Source organism: Carettochelys insculpta, chromosome 2 (genome assembly GCF_033958435.1).
Source record: "Carettochelys insculpta isolate YL-2023 chromosome 2, ASM3395843v1, whole genome shotgun sequence".
Classification (NCBI taxonomy): domain Eukaryota; kingdom Metazoa; phylum Chordata; order Testudines; family Carettochelyidae; genus Carettochelys; species Carettochelys insculpta.
The window spans coordinates 3,466,093-3,485,435 of NC_134138.1; the positions used below are offsets into that span (position 1 = coordinate 3,466,093).

The 19,343-nt window shown below is 61.2% G+C and overlaps 1 protein-coding gene and 1 pseudogene across 2 annotated transcripts; one reads left to right on the plus strand and one right to left on the minus strand.

Moving 5' to 3' along the window:
• Positions 1 to 351: 351 nt before the first annotated feature.
• LOC142009047 (uncharacterized) lies at positions 352 to 10,892 on the minus strand. 2 transcript variants are annotated; one of them, XM_074986485.1, is made up of 2 exons: positions 10,646 to 10,892; positions 352 to 2,868 (listed from the first exon to the last, which is right to left on the minus strand). In XM_074986485.1, the coding sequence occupies exon 2, from the start codon at positions 2,032 to 2,034 to the stop codon at positions 859 to 861; it is 1,176 nt and encodes a 391-aa protein (XP_074842586.1). In that variant the 5' UTR covers positions 2,035 to 2,868; positions 10,646 to 10,892; the 3' UTR covers positions 352 to 858. The 2 variants fall into 2 exon arrangements, with proteins under 2 accessions (XP_074842586.1, XP_074842588.1); XM_074986487.1 differs by lacking the exon at positions 10,646 to 10,892 and adding an exon at positions 5,208 to 5,543.
• Positions 3,928 to 19,336, plus strand: LOC142009037 (tonsoku-like protein; annotated as a pseudogene).
• Positions 19,337 to 19,343: the final 7 nt, after the last annotated feature.

A 19,343-nucleotide genomic window follows, 5' to 3' on the forward strand; every position in this document is an offset into this window, starting at 1 on the left:
GACAAGAAACTCCATAAAACAGCCATAAAGAACTTTCACTGTCCCAATAGTGATGAGCGTGTACAACGATGCCCCACCAGAGGACCCAATTCTCTGTGCATTTATTCCTCAACTTGAGGTACAAGCAAGACAGCGACAGGGCTTAAACTCACCTTTGCTGTGGGCCAGCTCAGTGTCTGCCTGGCTCACAAGTCATGAAGAAGAGCAACTTCAAGTATGGTCCACTAAATCACCTTCTGCCTCCAGAGTGGTTAATGTTTAATATTTAAGGATCGTTAAAATATTACCATATTGTATTATAACAGCAGGTAGTCTAGACCAGTGTTTCTTAAAATTCTTAAGACCACAGAACACCAAACAAAACTATATTTATGAGGAACAGCTACAAAAATTTTCTTCCAAAAAAAGAACTGCTCCCCTCAACTAGCAACATATATAGCGAAACCAAACTGAAGTCATTGCTGTGGTACCTGATAAAATTAAATAGTAACATTGTATCTGATTGTAAAGACAGAACATACATACCAATACCATATCATGACACCAAAAAAGTGTCAGATGCTCACAGCACACCTGCGAGTTGTTCTGGGAACACCAGTATTCTGCAGAACATAGTTTAAGAAACCCTGCGCTAGATCAGGGTTCCTGGTATATTGAGCTCTTGGGCAGCTGCCCAGGAGAGCTTCATATGCCGCCCAGGTGATCAGCACAGCGCTCACAGCTGGCAGCACGTTTTTAACTGGTGGTGCACATCCTTGCACATACATCAGTGCACGTAACAAAATTTATTCTGCACACAGATGGGAAAAATGAGAGGGAGCATTAGTCTAGACCAAACAGCGGTGTGGGAAATGTCAATTAAAACATCTCACAATTGGCTGCTGCCGCCATGAGCTCCTTAGCTGCCCCTGTCTGCAGAAATCCAGCAAACTCATCACATGTCATTTTATAGTTGAAGTGCACAAACAGTTCAGCTTTCACTAGGTCCGTTTGGAGCCTGTTCCTTTCATCGGCCCACAAATTCTTCATTACACTAACAACGCGTTCCACAAAGGTGTTGCTGGCTGGAACAGCAAACACACGCTGCACAATTCTAAGCAAGTTCGGGGCCTCGCAGCACTTAAAGAATTCTACCCAGACTTCAGAGCTGCCGGTCTGATGGTGGCGTTCATGTTGCTGCTGTTCCTGTTCTGATTCGGCATTAATTATTGAACCCTTTAGGATTGGTAGTGCATCATTCAATACAGACACTTCTCTGAAAAGTTCATCTACATCCACTTGAATGTCCAAGTTTGTCATCAAAGTGCACCGTTTGTCTAGCTCCAGAGGCCTGTCCAGACTGAGCGGTGCACACAACTTATAGAAAGAATTTTCACTGAAATCAAACCTCTTTTCTAGATACCGGAGCATGTGCATGTAAGTCTGCTGGGCGTCTCCAATCAAGGTGTTCTGCTCGTTAGGGTGTAGCTTTTTCAAGAGTTGCATCACCTTGTACCCATAGAAACCTTTCTCTTGTCGATTCTGAATCTCTCTTCTCAGCTTGTTGAATGTAGCATACAGTTCAGTTACCTGAAGGTAATTACTCTCAAGAACCTTTATGGTGCTGGTAAATTGGCTCATAAGGTTATGCACAAAGTAGATGTACAGTTCAGGAAGTGTAATAGTTTCATCATTGGAAGCTATGTCCTTATGCTCAGAAAGAAAGGCCCAGACTGTGCAGTTCACATCCTCCTCCCCTTTACTCACAAAGTAAGATTTGAGGGCCGGCCAATTCTTCAGTAACTTGTCAATGGCAGTGAAAAGGGCCAGAAAACGTTTAGGTACTTGGCGTAAGATTTCTGTATAGTCTGTCTTCATGAAATCAAAGAACTCTTTAAGTTCACCGTTATTCTCCTCTAGTGCAAAGACTTCACTGAAGACCTTGAGGACCAAACACTCTACGTCGTAAGAGAGCATTCTCAAGCCATGCTTTGCTGTATTGTGTACTATCTGAGTGCTGCAATGTGTTGGTACAAGGTTTGGTAAATCCAGCATTTGTTTTAGGTGCACAAAACCAGACTCATTTTCTTCAAAATCTCTCTCTCCATATGCCACAATTTTATTCTGTACCAGACTGGCATTTTGAAGTTCTTTACAATCACCTCTGATTTTTCATCTGCATCTTCAAGAAAGTCTAGGAGTGATGTGCAGATTCCCTTATCTTTATTCAAGTACTGGATGACAACTGGGAATAGTTTCATGCTCCCTATATTAAAAGCATCCACTGAGACTGAGAAAGGTGCTGATCCAATGTCTTGCACAGCCAGTTTTAAAGAATGTGGTGCTAATACAGCCTCGATCAAAGCTTCTACTTTTGTCATTCCACAGTGAATTTTGGAAGCTATTTTGGAATCAGGGAAAACGGAGGGGTACAGTTTATTTCCACAATCTTGAGAACGGTAGCTGTGGTAGTGTTTAACTCCATGATAGGTTAAAAGCAATTCAGCTGCGCATATGCGTTGTTCTTCAGCATTGTTACTCTTTACGGAGACTTTATTGATAGCATTACACCACACCTGTCCTTGTACTTTGATTTTGTGACCCTTTGTTTCTGCATGATGCTTGACGGCTTTTACAGAATCAAACTTCACTGTGAATTGAACATCACAAATAGAACAATATCCTGAGTCTTCACTTGCCTTTATAAGCCAATTCTGATACTCTGGGAGTTGCAGCCACTCATTTTTAAAAGTGCACAGCCTTCGAATCTTTTTTTTTCCGGGTTCTGTCATTTCGCCCTTGCATTTGTCCGACTGCAGCACAGTTTAGCCACCAGATAAGATTGTTGACTGTGGACATCAGTTGCTTCTCTCTGCTTTTGTTGACGCACTAAAAAAGTTACCCAGAGAGTCAATTAAACATATTGTTGTGACGGACCATCCCCCCACGCTTTACGGAAAAAGGGTTATGAACACACCTATGAATAACTCAGACATGTTTTGAACAAAAAATGACTTGTGACCTATCATTTTTAATGTTATAACCCCCTGGACCTGTAAAATCTATTTATGTACATGTATAATTTTTATAGTTAAAGTTATGAGTAACGTCCGTTAATTAGGGTGGGGAGATAGCTCAGGGGTTTGAGCATTGGCCTGCTAAACCTAGGGGTGTGAGCTCAAGCCTTGAGGAGGCCATTGAGGGATTGGGGCAAATTGATGCCAGGGCAGGGGACTGGATGAGATGACCTCCAGAGGTCCCTTCCAGCTCTAGGGGGTGTGTGTGAGAGGGGGCGGGGCGGGGTGTGGCGTGATGGGGGGTGAGAGGGGGCGGGGCAGGGCAGTGGGGTGATGGGAGGTGAGAGGGAGCAGGGCAGTGATGGGGTGTGGGGTGGGGTGATGGGGGCGGGGGGTGTGGGGTGATGGGGGGTGAGAGGGGGCGGGGCAGGGCAGTGGGGTGATGGGAGGTGAGAAGGAGCAGGGCAGTGATGGGGGGTGGGGTGATGGGGGCGGGGCAGGGCGGGGGGTGTGGGGTGATGGGGGTGAGAGGGGGCGGGGTATGGGGTGATGGGGAGTGAGAGGGGGTGGGGCAGGGCAGTGGGGTGTGGGGTGATGAGAGGGAGCAGGGCAGTGATGGGGTGGGGTGATGGGGGCGGGGCAGGGCAGTGGGGTGTGGGGTGATCAAAGGGGGTGCACCATCTGGGGTGTGATGGGGGAGCAGAGGGGGCGGGGTGATGGGGGGAGTCAGAGGCAGGTAGGTGATAGGTTGGCAAGGGCAGAGGGGGTGTGGGATTTGAAGGCGATATTGCAGTTGTGTGTGGCAGGGAGGCAGGAGGGTGTCAGAGAGGGTGGAGGTGGGTGGGGCTGAGGGTGTGTGGGGCCAGAGAGAGGGTCATTTATAGGTGGGATCGTTGAGCTAGGCTCCCAGATGGGTCTGGGCAGTGTGGGGTGAGGGGGTTTGGACTACCCTGCGACAGTCCTGTCCATCTGTCTGGGACTCAGCTCCTGTCTCCCCCAGGGAGCATGCAGCCAGGCTGGGGGTCAGATTCCATGGTGGTGGAGGTAATTGGAAATCCTGCGTGTTGTGATTTGTTGCCCTGAGCTGGGCACGTAGTTAGAGGGCCGATGACTCTGCGCCAGAGGGGTTTGATGCTGACAGGCTGTGGGAGCTTGACCGGGTTCTGATGTTCTTCTCTCCCCCCGGCCCCCCAGTGCTCCAGAAAGCAAAGGACAAGGCCCGGAGGAGTGGCAGCCTGAAGGAGGAAGCTGCCATTTGCAACCAGCTTGGGGAGATCTTGGCCAGACATGGTGAGTGGGTCCCAGGGCCTGGCTCTCAATGGCAAAGGGTGGCTAGCTGACTGCTGTCTGGCTCTCGTGGCCAGGGCTGACGCTGGGAGAGATGGGTCCGGGAGAGCCGTTCTGAGGAAGGTTTGGAGGCCCTGCTTTTGGGGCCACCGTTGGAAAGTTGGTCACTGGGCAATGCTCTCGGCTGTCTTTGTCGGTGCTGGTCTGGCTGTGTTTGTGACGGCTGGGCGGGGGAGGGCTCCTGGCCGTGGGAGCAGGCCTGGAATGGCTCTTCTTTGCAGGGATGGTACATCCATGGGCTGGGACCAGCCCCCAGGAGATTGTGTCTGCCACACAGCTGACCTTCCCCCAGCAGGGAGCCGATTCAGTGCGATGATCCTGGCCTGTGACCTGAGCCCTGCTCTTGAAGAAGAACGCCCCATGCCTGAAACTCCCTGCCATTGTGACATCTAGCTCTCTCCTTAACCTGAATCTTGTTTGGCCTCCGTCCCCACAGCTCCCTGTAATGGTTAGAAACCTTCTCCTTTGTGCCAGCCAACTTTACTCAAGACTCTCTGTTCTCAGGCCAGCATTGTCCCTTGCATTCCCTGCTTTGGCCCCAGCCTGGGCCTGACCTCCTGGGTGTATCACCGGAGACTCAGGGGACACCCTCACAGCCTTCTCTTTGCGAGCTAGGCCAGCCAAGTTCTTCCAGTCACCTCTGCCTTCCTCAACAACCTGAGTGGCTCTTCTCTGCCTTTCTCTGGGGTGAAGTCCCCCTTTGTGCTCAGGAAATGGTACTTCGTGGTCCAGACCAGCTGTCACCAGTCATGGACGTGGTCCTCTCTCTGCTGGAGAGACTGTGCCTTTGCCTGCTGTGTGGCTGCATTGCATAGGTGGCTTTAGTCACCCTATAACCAGCCAAAGCATCCAGGTTTCTCTCACCTTCCTTCACTTCAGCTGATGAGCCTCCGGCTATCGGTAGCCCTTCACTCCAAGCACCTTGTCCTTTGTCGTACTGAGCAGCGCCTCGTTTCTGCTGCAGGCTTTGAGATCCCCCCGATCGTCCTGCCTACCATGCCGATCCTCCTCCGGAGCGAGCGCCCTTCCTGACTTGTGTCTGCAGCAAAGCCCATCAGTGCACTCCTGCTGTTCCTGCCTTGGGCATTAATAGATATGGTACAACTGGGCTCGTGTCGGATCTCTGAGGAGCTGTGCCAGGAGCATCCCTGCCCTCTGCCAGTTTACCTTTCGGCACAGCCTGTTGCCTGCACCCCCTGAAGCCTGTTCTCTCCCCCTGTACGCTCCTGGGCTGATCCCAGAGTGCTCCAGTTTGGCTAACGTTGCACGTAGCTAATTTTGTCTGATGCTCTGCTGCCATCCAAGTGTGCTAGAGCCACTGTATTTCCTGTAGCTAGAAAATCAGAGGCCGTCAGCTACAACATGGGAGATGAGTATCACAGAGGGAGCCGTGTTAGTCTGTAACTTCGAGAACAACAAGCAGTCCTGAGGCACCTTATAGATTAACAGAGATTTTGGAGCATGAGCTTTTGGAGGCAATGAACCGCTTTGTCAGAGCATGTCTAGGAATGAGTACAGCAGAAAGGGATCGAGGGGTTACAGTGGACCACAAGCTAAATATGACTCAACAGTGTGATGCTGTTGCAAAAAAAGGAAACATGATTCTAGGATGCATTAACAGGTGTGTTGTGAACAAGACACGAGAAGTCATTCTCCCGCTCTACTCTGCGCTGGTTAGGCCTCAGCTGGAGTATTGTGTCCAGTTCTGGGTACCGCAGTTCAGGAAGGATGTGGAGAAACTAGAGAGGGTCCAGAAAAGAGCGACAAGAATGATTAAAGGTCTAGAGAATGTGACCTATGAAGAAAGGCTGAAAGAATTGGGCTTGTTGAGTTTGGAAAATAGAAGACTGAGGGGGAACATGATAGCGGTTTTCAGGTATCTAAAAGGGAGTCATAAGGAGGAAGAAGAAAACTTGTTCTTCTTGGCCTCTGAGGATAGAACAAGAGGCAATGGACTTAAACTGCAGCAAGGGAGGTTTAGGTTGGACATTAGGAAGAAGTTCCTCACTGTCAGGGTGGTCAAACACTGGAATAAATTGCCAAGGGAGGTTGTGTACTCTCTGTCGCTGGAGATATTTAAGAACAGGTTAGATAGATGTCTATCAGGGATGGTTTAGACAGTACTTGGTCCTGCCATTGGGGCAGGGGGCTGGACTCGATGGCCTCTCAAGGTCCCTTCCAGTCCTAGTGTTCTCTGATTCTATGTGATGCAGCAGGTCTTTGCCCACGAAAGCCTTTGCTGCAAAATACGTTAGTCTATAAGGTGCCACGGGACTTGTTGTTGTTAACATAGGAGATGTGCTCTTGAGTCCCCGGTGCATGTCAGCTCTGAGCCCCAAGAGGGGTTACGCCCCGGGCTTGTTACTCTGGCTGCTCTTGTAGCTGATGGAGTGGGTGCGCCTCATCCCAGGGGCCCCTGCTGTGCCTTGGGAAGCCAGCTGGCTCGCTCGTCACCCCAGTGTCTCTCTGCTCCCGGCAGGGCGGGTACCGAGAGGCGCTGGTGGAGCACCAGGAGGAGCTGCGCCTCCTGGAGAGCGTGGAGGATGTTATCAGCTGTGCCGTGGCCCATCGGAAGATTGGGGAGCGCCTGGCTGAGCTGGAGAACTATGAAGCTGCTTTGAAGGTAATGGGGGAGAGGGGGATAATCAGCTGCAGGGATTGGGGCTCCCCAGGAGCTGGGCTGAGAGCTACTTTCCCAGTATTCAGCCCCGCCAAAGGCCACGGGGTGAGAGGGGCAGCAAGCCAGAGGAGGGGCGACAGAATGGCTGGAGGGGTTTAAAAGGGAACACTAGGGCACATAGTGGTAACCCCTGAGCTGTCAGCCTTGCAGGGCCCAATTCAAAGCCAGCCCAGATCCATGGGGCTTGGGGGGTCTCATGCGCCCTCTTGTTCTCCTGCTCCATCAGCACCAGCGCCAGCATCTGGAGCTGGCCTGCGCTGTGTCCGACCACACTGAGCAGCAGAGGGCTTGGGCCACCATTGGCCGCACCTACATGTTCGTGGCGGAGAGCGGCCAGGCCGGGGAGGCGCTCTGGGAGGCGGAGCAGGCCTTCATGAAGAGCCTGGCCATCTTGGAGGAGCAGCTGGAAGGTGAGAGCTGGGCTGGGAGCTGTGGGACACGGAGCTAGGGAGGGGAGCCATCAGCTTGGGATGTGGTGCGCCCTGGGGAGTGTCACCAGTCGGCCTCTGCCTTGGCTGTCTGACCAGACGGTCTAAGTCCCCACCTTTTACCCCTTGTCCTTGCCCCAGAGCCTGCATCTGGGATGTCCCTGGTCCCTGAGCTCCATGCCCTCCCCGAGCTGGAACTCCCTGGCCTGGCCAGGAAGGGGCAGGCCCTCAGGCTTTCATCCGGGCTTCCCATCTACTCGTGCTGGCTTGTAAGGCCCAGTTAGGCTCGCCGCCGGGATTGTGGGATATGCAGGGGCACTCAGGGACCTCCAGCCTTTTCTGACCTCTCGGTTCCACACCAGGGCAGCCAGGACCGGGCCCGAGACTGTTCCGTAGGGACCTCCCAGCACTCGCACCCCATCCCTTGGGAGACAATTTGCTCAGCTCATTCGGCCAGCTGGAGGGTGAGGGGTCCAGGACCTGTCCAGCCCCTCTCTGGCCCTGGAGCTCCTGCCTTGTGGAGCTGGCTGGGTGACGGGCTGGCTCTGGCTGTCCCAGGGAAGGTGCCGCAGTGGGAGCTGAGTGAGATGAGGGCCCGGCTTTACCTCAACCTGGGCTTGGTGTACGACAGCATGAAGGACCAGGCCAGGTGCAGCCAGTACATCAAGAAGAGCATCTTCATCTCCGAGCAAGGCCCTGGCCCCTTCCTGGGGGGGGCGGGTGGTGGTGCTGATAGGCCGAAGGCCCCTCTGAAGAGCTCCTGTGTTTCCCTGGGGTTCACCCTCTGCTGGTGGCTGCAGCCGTTTGGCTCAGGAAACCGGCTGGTGCTGTGGCTGGGGGGTGTCAGGTGGGGGCACAGGGCCCAGGGGTTTCCTGAGGACGTGAATGGGCGGGCGACCCTGGGGGTGACCAATCTCCCTCTAGGCAGACTCACCTCTACGAAGACCTGTACCGGGCCTACTTCAGTCTGGGCCACATCCACCTGCGGGAGGGGCAGCACTCCAAGGCCATGCGCTGCCTGGAGCGGGCACGCGACTGCGCCCACACCATGAAGGAGAAGTGCATGGAGAGTGAGTGCTGTGCCGGCATCGCCCAGGTGAGGGCAGCGGGGAGCCCGTACTTGGCCCCCAAGCTCTTCCCCCTGGGGCCTGACCACCCAGCATGGCCAGCAAGGGGACAGCCCCCTCCCCCCCGCCAGGCCAGCACCCTTTGGTAGTTGGACCTCTCTGCCCCTCCGCTTGCTGACCCTGCTGCCCTGGGGCCTTGCAGGTGCTCCTCAGCCTGGGGGACTTTGTGGCCGCCAGGCGCTCGCTGAAGAAGGCCTACGTGCTGGGCTCCCAGCAGCCCCAGCAGCGCGAGAGCATCCGCAGGAACCTGCGTTACGCTGAGGGGGCTCGGGTTGGGGCTCCCTGCGACACGGCGCGGGGGGGGCTGAGGGGACCCAGTGGCCTGTGCAGCTGGCCGGGAGGAGGTTGGGTGTCACTCCCCAGGGCTCAGCCCAGGCTGACTGGGGCTGGGAGCTCTCCACCTCTGGCTCTCAGTGCAGCCCCTCCCCTTCACAGCCCTGTGTGGCTTGTGGCTCCTGGGGCGGTGCCCGCCCCCCCCACCCCCGTGTCACAGGCACGCCCAGGGAAAGGTGCCGCGGCTTCTCGGGTGCAGGGCCGCGCTTGCACAGGCCACTCCTGACAGGGCTTCTGGCACGTCCCCGACGTAGCCCCAGTGGCACCACAGGGCGGTGCTTTGACACTGACCCCGCACCAGCCCAGGGGGGCAGCGAAGGGGGCTCGGCAGGTGCTCACTGTCCCAGAGGCCTGCAGGCTGGGTTGGGTGAGGGGCACCTTGGTCCCCACATACCCCTTCACCTGTGGCTCCCCTACCTGCCCTGAGCCTCTAGGGGGAAGAAACCAGCCCACCCCCGGTGCGTGCCACTCACACTGCTGGCCTCTCCCCCAGCCATGAAGGTCAGCCATCTGCAGGAGGCTCTGGAGGAGGCAGTGCCTGGCGACTTGCAGACAGCCCTGGGCCTGTGTGAGCAGCTGGGGGACCTGTTCTCCAAGCATGGGGACTATCGCCGGGCGGTGGAGTTCTACCAGAGGCAGGTGGGTGAGGGCTGCCCCTGCTCTCGGCCTGTGGGCTGGGGGAGGACCAGGCTGCCTGGAGGCTGGGCTCCGTGCATGGTAAGGGGCTGGTTCCGCTTCCTCCTAGCCGCCGAAGTGCTGCCAAGCTCTGGCCCGAGGGCAGGGGCACCCGCTCAGATTCCTGCAGGCAGCAGGGATGGGGCTGGGCGAGCCCTGCGGGGGCGGGCGCCCACCCCGGGCACAGCATGCTGTGGACGGTGTCTCTGGCAGCTGCGCTACGCCGAGTCCCTGCAGAAGCCTGAGCAGGAGCTGGCTGTGATCCACGTCTCTCTGGCTACCACCTTTGCGGACCTGAGGGAGCCCGGCCGGGCGGTCCAGCACTACCAGACGGAGCTGGCGCTGCGGCGAGGAAACCCACTGGAGGTGAGGGGGCGGCCTGGGCTCTGCCTTCTGCCCGCCGGTCTCACCCTGCAGGGCCTGGGGACCCTGTGCTGGGCTTGGCCGTGCTCTGGGGAGTTGCGGGAGGGGAGCTCAGCTAGCAAGCAGGGCCTGGCTGGGCCCCACAGCTCGGGAGCAGGGAAGGAGGGTGGGGCAGGAGTAAGAGTCAGGATGGCAAAGGAGTTGCTCTTTGTCACTTACCCCGTGCCCTTGGGTGGGCTCCCTGCCAGTGGAGCTGGACTGGTGGGGGGAAGCTAATCCCATTGTCTGTGTGCCCCAGGAGGGGAAGACCTGGCTGAACATCGCCCTGGCCAGGGAGGAGGCTGGCGAAGGCTACGAGGCCCTGGAGCCCTGCTTTCAGAGCGCGCTCCGGTGCGCGGAGCAGGCTGGGGAGCCCAGGCTGCAGGTGAGGGGACGGGCCCAAAGCTGCTGCCCAATGGGGATGCCAGTGCTCGCCTGCAGCACCCCCTTCAGGCTGGGCAGCTGGCAGTGCCCCTCCCGGGGTCCCCCGAGCCTGCGATAACTGAGACTGGCACCCAGGAGTCCTCCCAGCCCCCCGCCCTACGCACAACACCTCCCTGCTAGGGCCTGTGGCCGAAAGTGCTGGTTTCTGGCCCCCTCCCGCTTCCAGGCTCTGCTCCTTGTTGGCACATGCCCGGGAGGGACCGTGCTGCTCACCTGCCGGGGAGCCCAGCTCCTCACTCCGCCCAGGATTCCAGGCTGCACCCGGCTCCTCCTGCGCCAGCACAGCAGAAAGGCAGGGGAAGGGCGTGGGGTGCCGGGGCTCGGAGCTGAAAGGCGCCCAGGGCAGCTGCGGTGCTGGGGCTGGACTCGAGAGTGCCTAGCCAGCGTCCTCCCCTCACTCGTAGCCTGTCTGCTGGGCCAGGCTGGGGGGCCTGGCAGCTGCTCCAGTGGTCAGTGCTGGGAGCTGCTGCTTCTGGGCTAGGCAGGGGTTGGGGGACCTGGGAGCTGCTCCAATGGTCAGTGCCCTGGCCTTGCTCCCTGCAGGGCCCCTTCAGGCCTGGGGCGGGGCCTGGGGACTGACTTAAAGGCCAGCGCCCCCAGCTGACAAGGCCTGGGCTAGCAGCCCTGGGAGCGCCCAAACCCATCTGCGGCTGGGCAGGGTGATCAGCCCATCCTTTCACCCCCCCAGCGGCAAATCCTACAGCACCTTCACCCCCTGCAGCAGAAGTGGGGGCGCCCTGAGGCCCCCGACACGCTGGCCAGGCTTCAGGGCCTGTGCCGCTCGCAGGGCTGGAGCAGCGCCGGGGACAGCCGGGGGGAGGAGGAGGAGGAGGAGGAGGAGGAGAGCAGCGAGCCCCTGGAGGAGAGCGACCTGGAGCTGTCTGAGAGCGGTGAGTGGGCCGGCTGTGGGGGACGGGGAGGGAGCCGGAGCCGAGTCCCGGCCGGGTGAGGCTGTAGCCCTGCGCGTCTGCCTGGCGCGGGCCCCCCTTTGGCAGGGTGGGGGCTGTATTGGAGCCGGGTGCCTCACTCAGGCCTGTGCGTTCCAGACGGGGAGGAAGATGACCTGGACGGCTACAGCAAGAGCGTGCCTGGCCGCCGCAGGATCGCCAAGGTGAGGCTGGGCCTGGGCGCAGCGTCCTCGCCCCGTGGGGCCGTCGCTCCAGCTCCTGCCCTGGCGAGGCCGGATCCCAGGGCGCTGCGCGGGGCGGGGGGCCGAGGGGGTGGCTCTGATCTGGGGCCCCCGGGCAGTGCTGACCCCGCCTCCGCCCTCCCTGTGCCCTGCAGTGGAACCGGCGCAATGACCGGGGTGAGACCCCGCTGCACCGCGCCTGCATCGACGGGAACCTGCGCCGGGTCCATTTCTTCCTGGAGCAGGTGGGAGCCGCTCCTCGTTCCCGGGCAGGGCGCCCTGGGGTACCTTCCGTCGGCCCGTGGGGGCAGCTGGGCGGCTGGCTGGGGTCGCGGCGTCCCTCTGCTCTGGCCCTCACAGCCCCCAGCAGGGGACGCGTTCAGCAAGTGTGTCCTGCCTGCAGGGCGCGTGGGAGTGAGCCAGGTAGGCGCTGGGCACTGGGGCAGCTTCCCGGCCTGGCCCGCAGGGAGGGCAGCTGGAGGGGGAGATCCTGCGGGAGTTGGCATGAAGCCCAGCAGGGCACCTGGCCCCCACGTAACCCTCATGCCTGTTCATGTCTCTTTCCTCCTGGGGGCAGGGCCACCCCCTGAACCCGCGGGATTACTGCGGCTGGACCCCGCTGCACGAGGCCTGTAACCACGGGCACCTGGGTGAGTGGTGAGGAGGGTGGGAGGGTGTCGGTGTGGGGGGCGGATGACGGCAGGGGCTGGAACGGGTGATGGGGGCCGGCTGGAGGGGGCCCTGGTGCTGCCACCCAGCAGTAACTGCCGGCTCCTGTGCCCAGAGATCGTGCGGCTGCTGCTGGAGCGTGGTGCCTCCATCGATGACCCCGGGGGCCCAGGCTGCGAGGGGATCACCCCCCTGCACGACGCTCTCAACTGCGGCCACTTCGACGTGGCCGAGCTGCTGCTCCAGAGGGGCGCGTCGGCGGTGCTGAGGAACGCCAAGGTGGGGGAGCAGCGGCCTGTGGGCGGGCGCTGGGCTCGGCACCCCTGCACAGCTGTGGGGTTTCTGGGGGCGGCCCTGAGGCTCAGCCCCTCCATCTTATCTGCCGCAGGGCCTGAGCCCTCTGGGCACCCTCCGGGAGTGGGTGAGGATGTACGGCCGGGACCTGGACCAGGAGACGCGCCAGCGCTGCCGAGCCATGGAGCAGCTGCTCAAGGAGGCGGTGGTGGGGCGAGGTGAGGCCGGGTGGGAGTGGTGCTGTGGGGGGGCATCTCTTGGGGACTGGGCCCAACTCACGGGGTTCCCTGTCTCCCGCCCAGCAGCAGAGGTGGCTCAGCCCCCACAGGATGTGCCGCAGAGCCAGCTGTTTGATGCGGAGCTCTCTGAGCCGCTGACACCCCCCCACTCAGCTGTGGCCCCCCAGCCCCAGAGTGGGGGCCCCTCCACGAAGGCGACTGCGCCCTGCAGGATCCTGACCCAGCGTGGCGGGCAGGGGCCAGAGTGCTGGGCCAAGCTGGACGAGTGCATGACCCCGCTCCGGCCCGTGAAGAAGAGGCAGCGGCTCCTGAGCCTGAGGGCGCCGGGGGAGGAGAGCCGGGTGCCGGGGTTCCTCGGGCGGGCAGGCCAAGTACGAAGCAGCCATCCATGGCGTGGGCAGTGCCCAGTCCTGCCAGGTCCCTGAGCCGGTGCCGGCCGAGGCCTCTGCCAGGCCGTCCCTGATCCCAGCCGAGGAGTACGTGGGGGATGACTGGCTGGAGGACGACCTGGGGGCAAGCTGGGAGCCCCGCAAGAGGAGCCACCGGCGCCCGGGGGAGTCGGGCTCGGACTCAGGGGGCACCAGTGGGTCTGAGAGCGACGGCGCAGCCCCCTTCCCAGCTGCTCTGCCCCAGAAGAGGAGGGCCCGGCAAAGCCGCCTCACCCAGATAGTGGACAGGACGTCGCTGGGTCGGTCCCGCGGGGGCCAGGCCCTGGTGGCTCCGGAGCCAGCCGCTGGTCTGAGGCCCGTAGACGGCAGTGGAGAGGCCCCACAGGTGAGGTGCTGGGGGTGCACAACAGCAAGGGAGTCCCCTGGGCTGTCTCTTGGGTCTTGACTCCCCTCTCCTGTTCCCAGGCCCCACTGCTGGCTGCAGCCCCGACTCGGCCACCCCCCATCCGAGTGCGGGTCCGGGTCCAAGACAACGTCTTCCTCATCCCCGTGCCGCACAGGTGAGAGCTGCCTCGCATCCTTCCTCCCAGCATGGCCCAGAGCCCGGGAGTCCTGCCCCCCCAGCTGGGTCTGGGGCAACATTAGCAGCACCCTCGGAGGGGTCCAGCTCCCAGGCAGCGCCAGGGGGTCAGGGACTTGGGGTAACAGGGCCATTCCCCTCTGCCACTGGGGGGGCTGCCCTGTTCCTGCCCCACCCTGGGAGGGCGGGCTGGGGGCCTGGTTCTGGTGGGGCGCTCTGGCTCAGCCCTTCCCTTCCCTTCCCTTCCCTTGCAGTGGCCTCGAGAGATGCCCGGTGGCGTGGCTGGCAGAGCAGGCGGCCCAGCGCCACTACCAGGCCTGTGGCCTGCTGCCCCAGCTCACCCTCAAGAAGGAAGGGGCACTGCTGGCTCCCCAGGATCTCATCGTGGACGTCCTGCAAAGCAATGAGGAGGTGAGGGGCACCCGAGCCAGGATTGGCGCTTCCAGGGCTGAGCCCACCAGGTCCCCCTGTAGGCCGCTGAAGGGTCGTGGTGGGGCCCATCACTGTGGACTCTGCACCAACCGGCAGGGCCCAGATGACTGGGAGCTCGGAGGTCTGGCTTCACCCCTCACTGGCGATGCCCTTCCCCTTGTGTTTGAGCCTGCCAGTGCTGCCCAGCCAGCCGGCCTTCCTTCCTACCCATAGGGCTCTCGTCTGCCTTGCAGGTGTCGGCAGAGGTGCAGTCCTGGGACCTGCCCCCGCTCGCCGACCGGTATCGCAAGGCCTGTTGCAGCCTGGCCGTGGGTAAGGGGATGCCACGGACCCTGCTGCCTGCCTGCGTGTGGGAACCGTTCGATGTACAGGGTCTCGCTGGGTTTTGTAGCGCCTCAGGGCGGTCAGCCGGCTGGGGAGAGTGCCACCCGGCCCGTGGGGGGGACAGGCAGGAGGGGCTCCAGTGGGAAGGCTGGTCCAGGGGGCTTGGGCACAGGTGTGCCACCGTCTGCGTGTGTGACCTCGGGCAAGTCCCTCAGTCTCCGGGTCACTGGCCCAGCTACGGAAGGGGACAGAGGTGGAATGTGGCTTCGGGTGGACAGATTGGCACCCCCAGGGCCGTGCTACATGCCAGGGGAAGACCTGTCCAGCATCCGCTGAACGGTGCACAATGTCAGGAGCCCTCGGTCGCGCATGCCCCCCACGTGGTGCTGGGCGGGGGCAGGGTGCCCCCGGTCGCGGCTGCCCCCCACGTGGTGCTGGGAAGGGGGAGGGTGTCCTCGGTCGCGGCTGACCCCCACCCTCTCCCTGGCTGCTTGGCTCTAGCCCCGGCCAGGCAGCAGCTGGCTGGGAGCTCGTCAGTCTGGGTGCCCCACAGCGACTGGTCTTCCCTCATGGACTCCTGTTGCAGGCGAGCACCGGCTTCTGCTGAAGATGATGGAGCTGCAGGAGTCGGGCCCCTCGTTCAGCACCTGTGGCCTCTCCTTGCACCAACCCCACCTCACTCCTGCGTGCCCTCAAGCTGCACAGCTCCATCCGCCAGCTGCGGCTGGCTGGGACGGGGCTGGACGATGGCCTGGCTGCCGAGCTGCTGGCTACGCTGGGCACCATGCCCAGCCTGGCCCTCCTCGACCTGTCGGCCAACCAGCTCGGTGCTGAGGGGCTCCGCGCGCTGGCAGCAGGGCTGCCCTCCCAAGCGGTCTTCCAGGTTGGCTTGTGCGTGTGTCCAGCACCTCCCTTCCCCTCAACGGCAGGTGGGAGGGGCCCCGGCCTCCCGCCTGAACCCCGGAGACACAAGCAGGTTCGGGGACCCCCAAGCTGCCCATCCTGGCGCTCTGGGCTACGGCTCTGGCACTGCTGGTGTAAAGGGCCCTGATGAGCTCCTGCCAGGGCTGCCCTGATGGACACCAGGGGCTCCCCGGATCAGGGAGGAGTAAGCTGTGGCCGTGCTGGTGCCAAGGTGCCTGCTCCTAGGTCCTTCTGGGGAGGGGCTGGTTGTGAGGGTCCCTGTAGCATGGGGGGGGCTCTGCTGCTCCGTCCCTTCTCTGGGGCTGAGGCTGCCGCTGTGGTCCTCCCAGCGGGGGTGCAGCCCCGGCTGTCTGGTGGCACAGGGCAGAGCCCAGCAGGTTGGGGTGACTCCTCCGCCCCTGTTGTTCCAGAGCCTGGAAGAGCTGGACCTCAGCCTGAACCCCCTAGGGGACAAGAGCTGCGAGGCCCTGGCCTGCCTGGTTCGAGCCTGCCCGGTCCTGACCACGCTCCGGCTGCAGGCCTGTGGCTTCTCTGAGGCTTTTGGGCAGCACCAGCGCCTCCTGCTGGCCAACAGCCTGAAAGGTAAGTGCCCCTGCACTCCCCCAGCCCCGAGTGGGGGCACAGCAGGCGTGGCCTCATGGTACAGGTGGTGCCCTCCCTTGTGGCTCCCCTCCCCCAGCGCCACGGTCTACAGGCTAGGCCCCCCTGTGACACAGAGGCACTGCCAGGAGGGCCCCATTCACTGGGATGGGGCCTACAGCTTGGGGGTGAGGATGGTTCCACTCATGGAAAGAATGCGGACCGCTGTCCTGTCCGCTCTCTGCCAGCTTCTGCCCCACAGCTCGCAGCTACCCAGGCCTGGGCTTGCCTCAGTCTTGCCCCACAGCTACCACGCCCTGGGTTCCCTGCCAGGTCTGCCCCACAGCAGCCTGCTCTGCCGTTCTTTCCCAGTGCAGGCCTGTTGGGTGCCTGAGTTTCCAGTTAGGCAGCTATGGACAGGCCCTCCGCCAAGCTCCCAGCCTCCTTTATCTGCCCGGGCCAGACGGCAGCTGGCTCACTCTTAACACGCTGTCTCTCCCGCATGCCCCTGGCCCAGGAGCTGTGCACCTGAAGACCCTCGCTTTGTCCCACAATGCCCTGGGCTCCAGCGGCCTGCAGCTGCTGCTCAGGAGTCTGCCCTACGCCACCCTCAGCCAGCTGGAGATTGGCTCGGTGGCGGCCCGCCTAGGCGAGCCTCTCGTGGATCCGGTGGTCAGGTGCCTGACACAGGTACGGGTGCAAGGGGGTCCTGCAGTAACCCTTCTCTGGCTGCAGGAGTTGCAGGAGCTCTGCACGTGGCAGGGGAGCCCCTTTTGTCCTGGGGCTGTGGGCCTCTCACGCAGCTGGCTTGGCCCTGACTGGCTCAGCTGTGGTGTGTGGCTTTGGGCTCAGCCCCCCCCGTTCCATTCCAGCAGGGATGTGCGCTCACCCACCTGGCTCTCTCTGGGAACCACCTGAATGATGAGGCTGTCGCAGAGCTGGCCAGGTAAAGGGGCAGCGCTGGGGTCCCTGGGCCAGGGGCTTTGCTGTGGGGCAGAAGGTAATGGGGTGGGTGTGTGACACCAGCCTTCACCCAGCTGGGTCCTATGCGGAGTGATCTCCTGCTGGGTAGGAGCCGTGGGGTGGCTGGGCCCAGCAGCCAGCCCATGGGGACATAGTAGGAAGAGAGCCTGAGTGAGAGGTAAGGTGGCCATGTTCGCCTTTAGCCCACTGGCCACCTTCTGTCCCTGCATTGTGCTTTTCTGGGCCACCAGGTGAACCCCCTCCCGTAAAAAGAGACTGAGCGGGAAGGGAGTCTGAGCCACAAGCCCTTGGGTGGGAGGCCTGGTGAGCGGCAGGACCTGCCTACAGAACCGGGCGTACGTGGATTGGTGGTCGGGTGGAGCTGCTGGTTCTACTACTGCACTTCACAGGCAGTACACCTGTCCAGCTGCCTCCCTTCCCCATCGCACCTTGTGCTCCCTGGGGGTCTCGCTCCAAGGCTGCAGTGCCAGCACACCGCACATCTAACACCTAGCCCCCAGGGAGTGGGTGGGCCATGGGGCAGCAGTGCATTGTGGGTGAGCCGAGAGGCATGGGGCTGTTTGACTCTCTTGGTCCCAGGTGCCTCCTGGTTTGTCCCACTTTGATCTCCCTGGATTTGTCTGCGAACCCAGAGGTTACCAGCGGGGGCTTGCAGATGCTGCTGTCAGCGCTGGGGGAGAGGCGCCAGGGGCTGCAATACCTCAGCCTGGCAGGTGAGGGGGTGAAGGGCTCCAAGATCCCTGGGTTGCGGAGGGGTCCTGCTTCCCTGCACCTGGCAGGGCCGGGGGAGCATCACCCTGCCCTCGCTGGAGGGACTGAGAGGTGATCCTGAGGGGGCAGGGGCAGGCTGTGAGCCCTGGAGTTTTGCTCCTGATCCAGCAGAGCCCCCGGCCTGGCTGGCGCTGCCGAGTTGCTTCTCTCTCCGTAGTGGTGTGCAGAGCAGAGCAGAGCAGAGCAGAGCAGAGCAGAGGAGGCAGGACTGGAGTAGTGAGGGGCTGCAGCTGATAGAAAGGGCACAAGGGGGGTCACCCAGCCTGTCCCCTCTTGGGCCGGGTCCAGGATTCTCAGTGAGCCACAGTGGCTACAACGGCCTGTTTCCTTCCCGCAGGCTGCAGGGTGCGAGGCCCATTGGACAGCACCACGTGGGCCCGGGTCTCTGCCAACGTGCGTGAGCTGCGGCTCTGCAGCCGGCAGCTGAGCGGCATCAACCAGCGGGGCGTGGGTGAGTCCTGGCTTGGCCCCCCGGGCACCTCTCTGAGCACAGTCACGCAGCACCACAAGCTCTTCTGTAAGAGCATCTGAAGTGCCCGACCGCTCGCAGTTGGAGCACACAAGAGGCCCATCCTGCTTGGGGCTGTGGCTGCTCGCAGAGGGAACTTGGGCAGACGTGAGGAACCAGGCACGGTGCCCGGCCTGTGCCAGCGACTTTTCTGCACTCAGAACTCAGGCCTGGCCCATGGGGAGGGGCAGGACCTGGCTGCTGCTGCTGCACAACCTGTTCTTTCTGGGGGCCCAGAGCCCTGCAGCTTCCCCCCACCTGGCACCAGTGCAAGCTGAGAAGGGAGCTGCTGGTCCCGTCGTAACCAAAGGAGGCAGGGCCCCGGCTGCTGTTGTGGAACTGGGCCTGTCTGCCTCGGGCTCCGAGCACCAGAACGCTGCAGGACTCTGCCCCATGGGGGTCCCTGGGCTTTGGAACCAAGGCCTCGGCTGTGTCCCCAGGAGGCAGTGAGCTACCGGGCCTGTGCTGCTAACAGAGAGGGGTGGCAAGTCCCAGAGTGTCCCCGGAGAGCTGGCTTCCAGCCTGTGGTGTCTCACCAGCTGCAGTCACACCTGCGCAGCAGAACCCTGGGGCTGCTGGCAGGGCTGGGGGGTTGGCTCCTGGGGCAGCACTGGCCTTGGAGCAGGCTCTGAAGCCAGCGTGGGGAAATAAGCTGCCAGAGACTGAAGGCGGCCACCTGCAGAAGAGCCCTTCCCTACTGCACGTCTCCCCACACAGGTGGAGGGTGATATTTTATTTGTCCCCCATTCCCGAGCTGTACAGGTTCTAGCTCTGCCCTGCCAGTGGCCACTGGACTAGTTCAGACAGACTTATTAGCTGGCTGGTGTTTTCTTGGCCGCACAGGGTGGGCTTCTGCCTGGTGCAGGGGCCTGGGAAACCAATCAATAAAGTGCTGTATGTCTCCTCTGCTCCAGGCCTGTGTTGTGCCACCCTGCAGACAGTGACGCAGAGACCTGGCCCTCTGCTGCTTGGGCCAGAGCTCTGTACCCTGCCAGCCTTCTCCCCCTCTGGACAGCTGTTTGACACCCCCCACCCTCATTTCCCAGGCTCCCCTCCAGCCTGGGGCATGACCTGTTGTCAGCAAGGGTG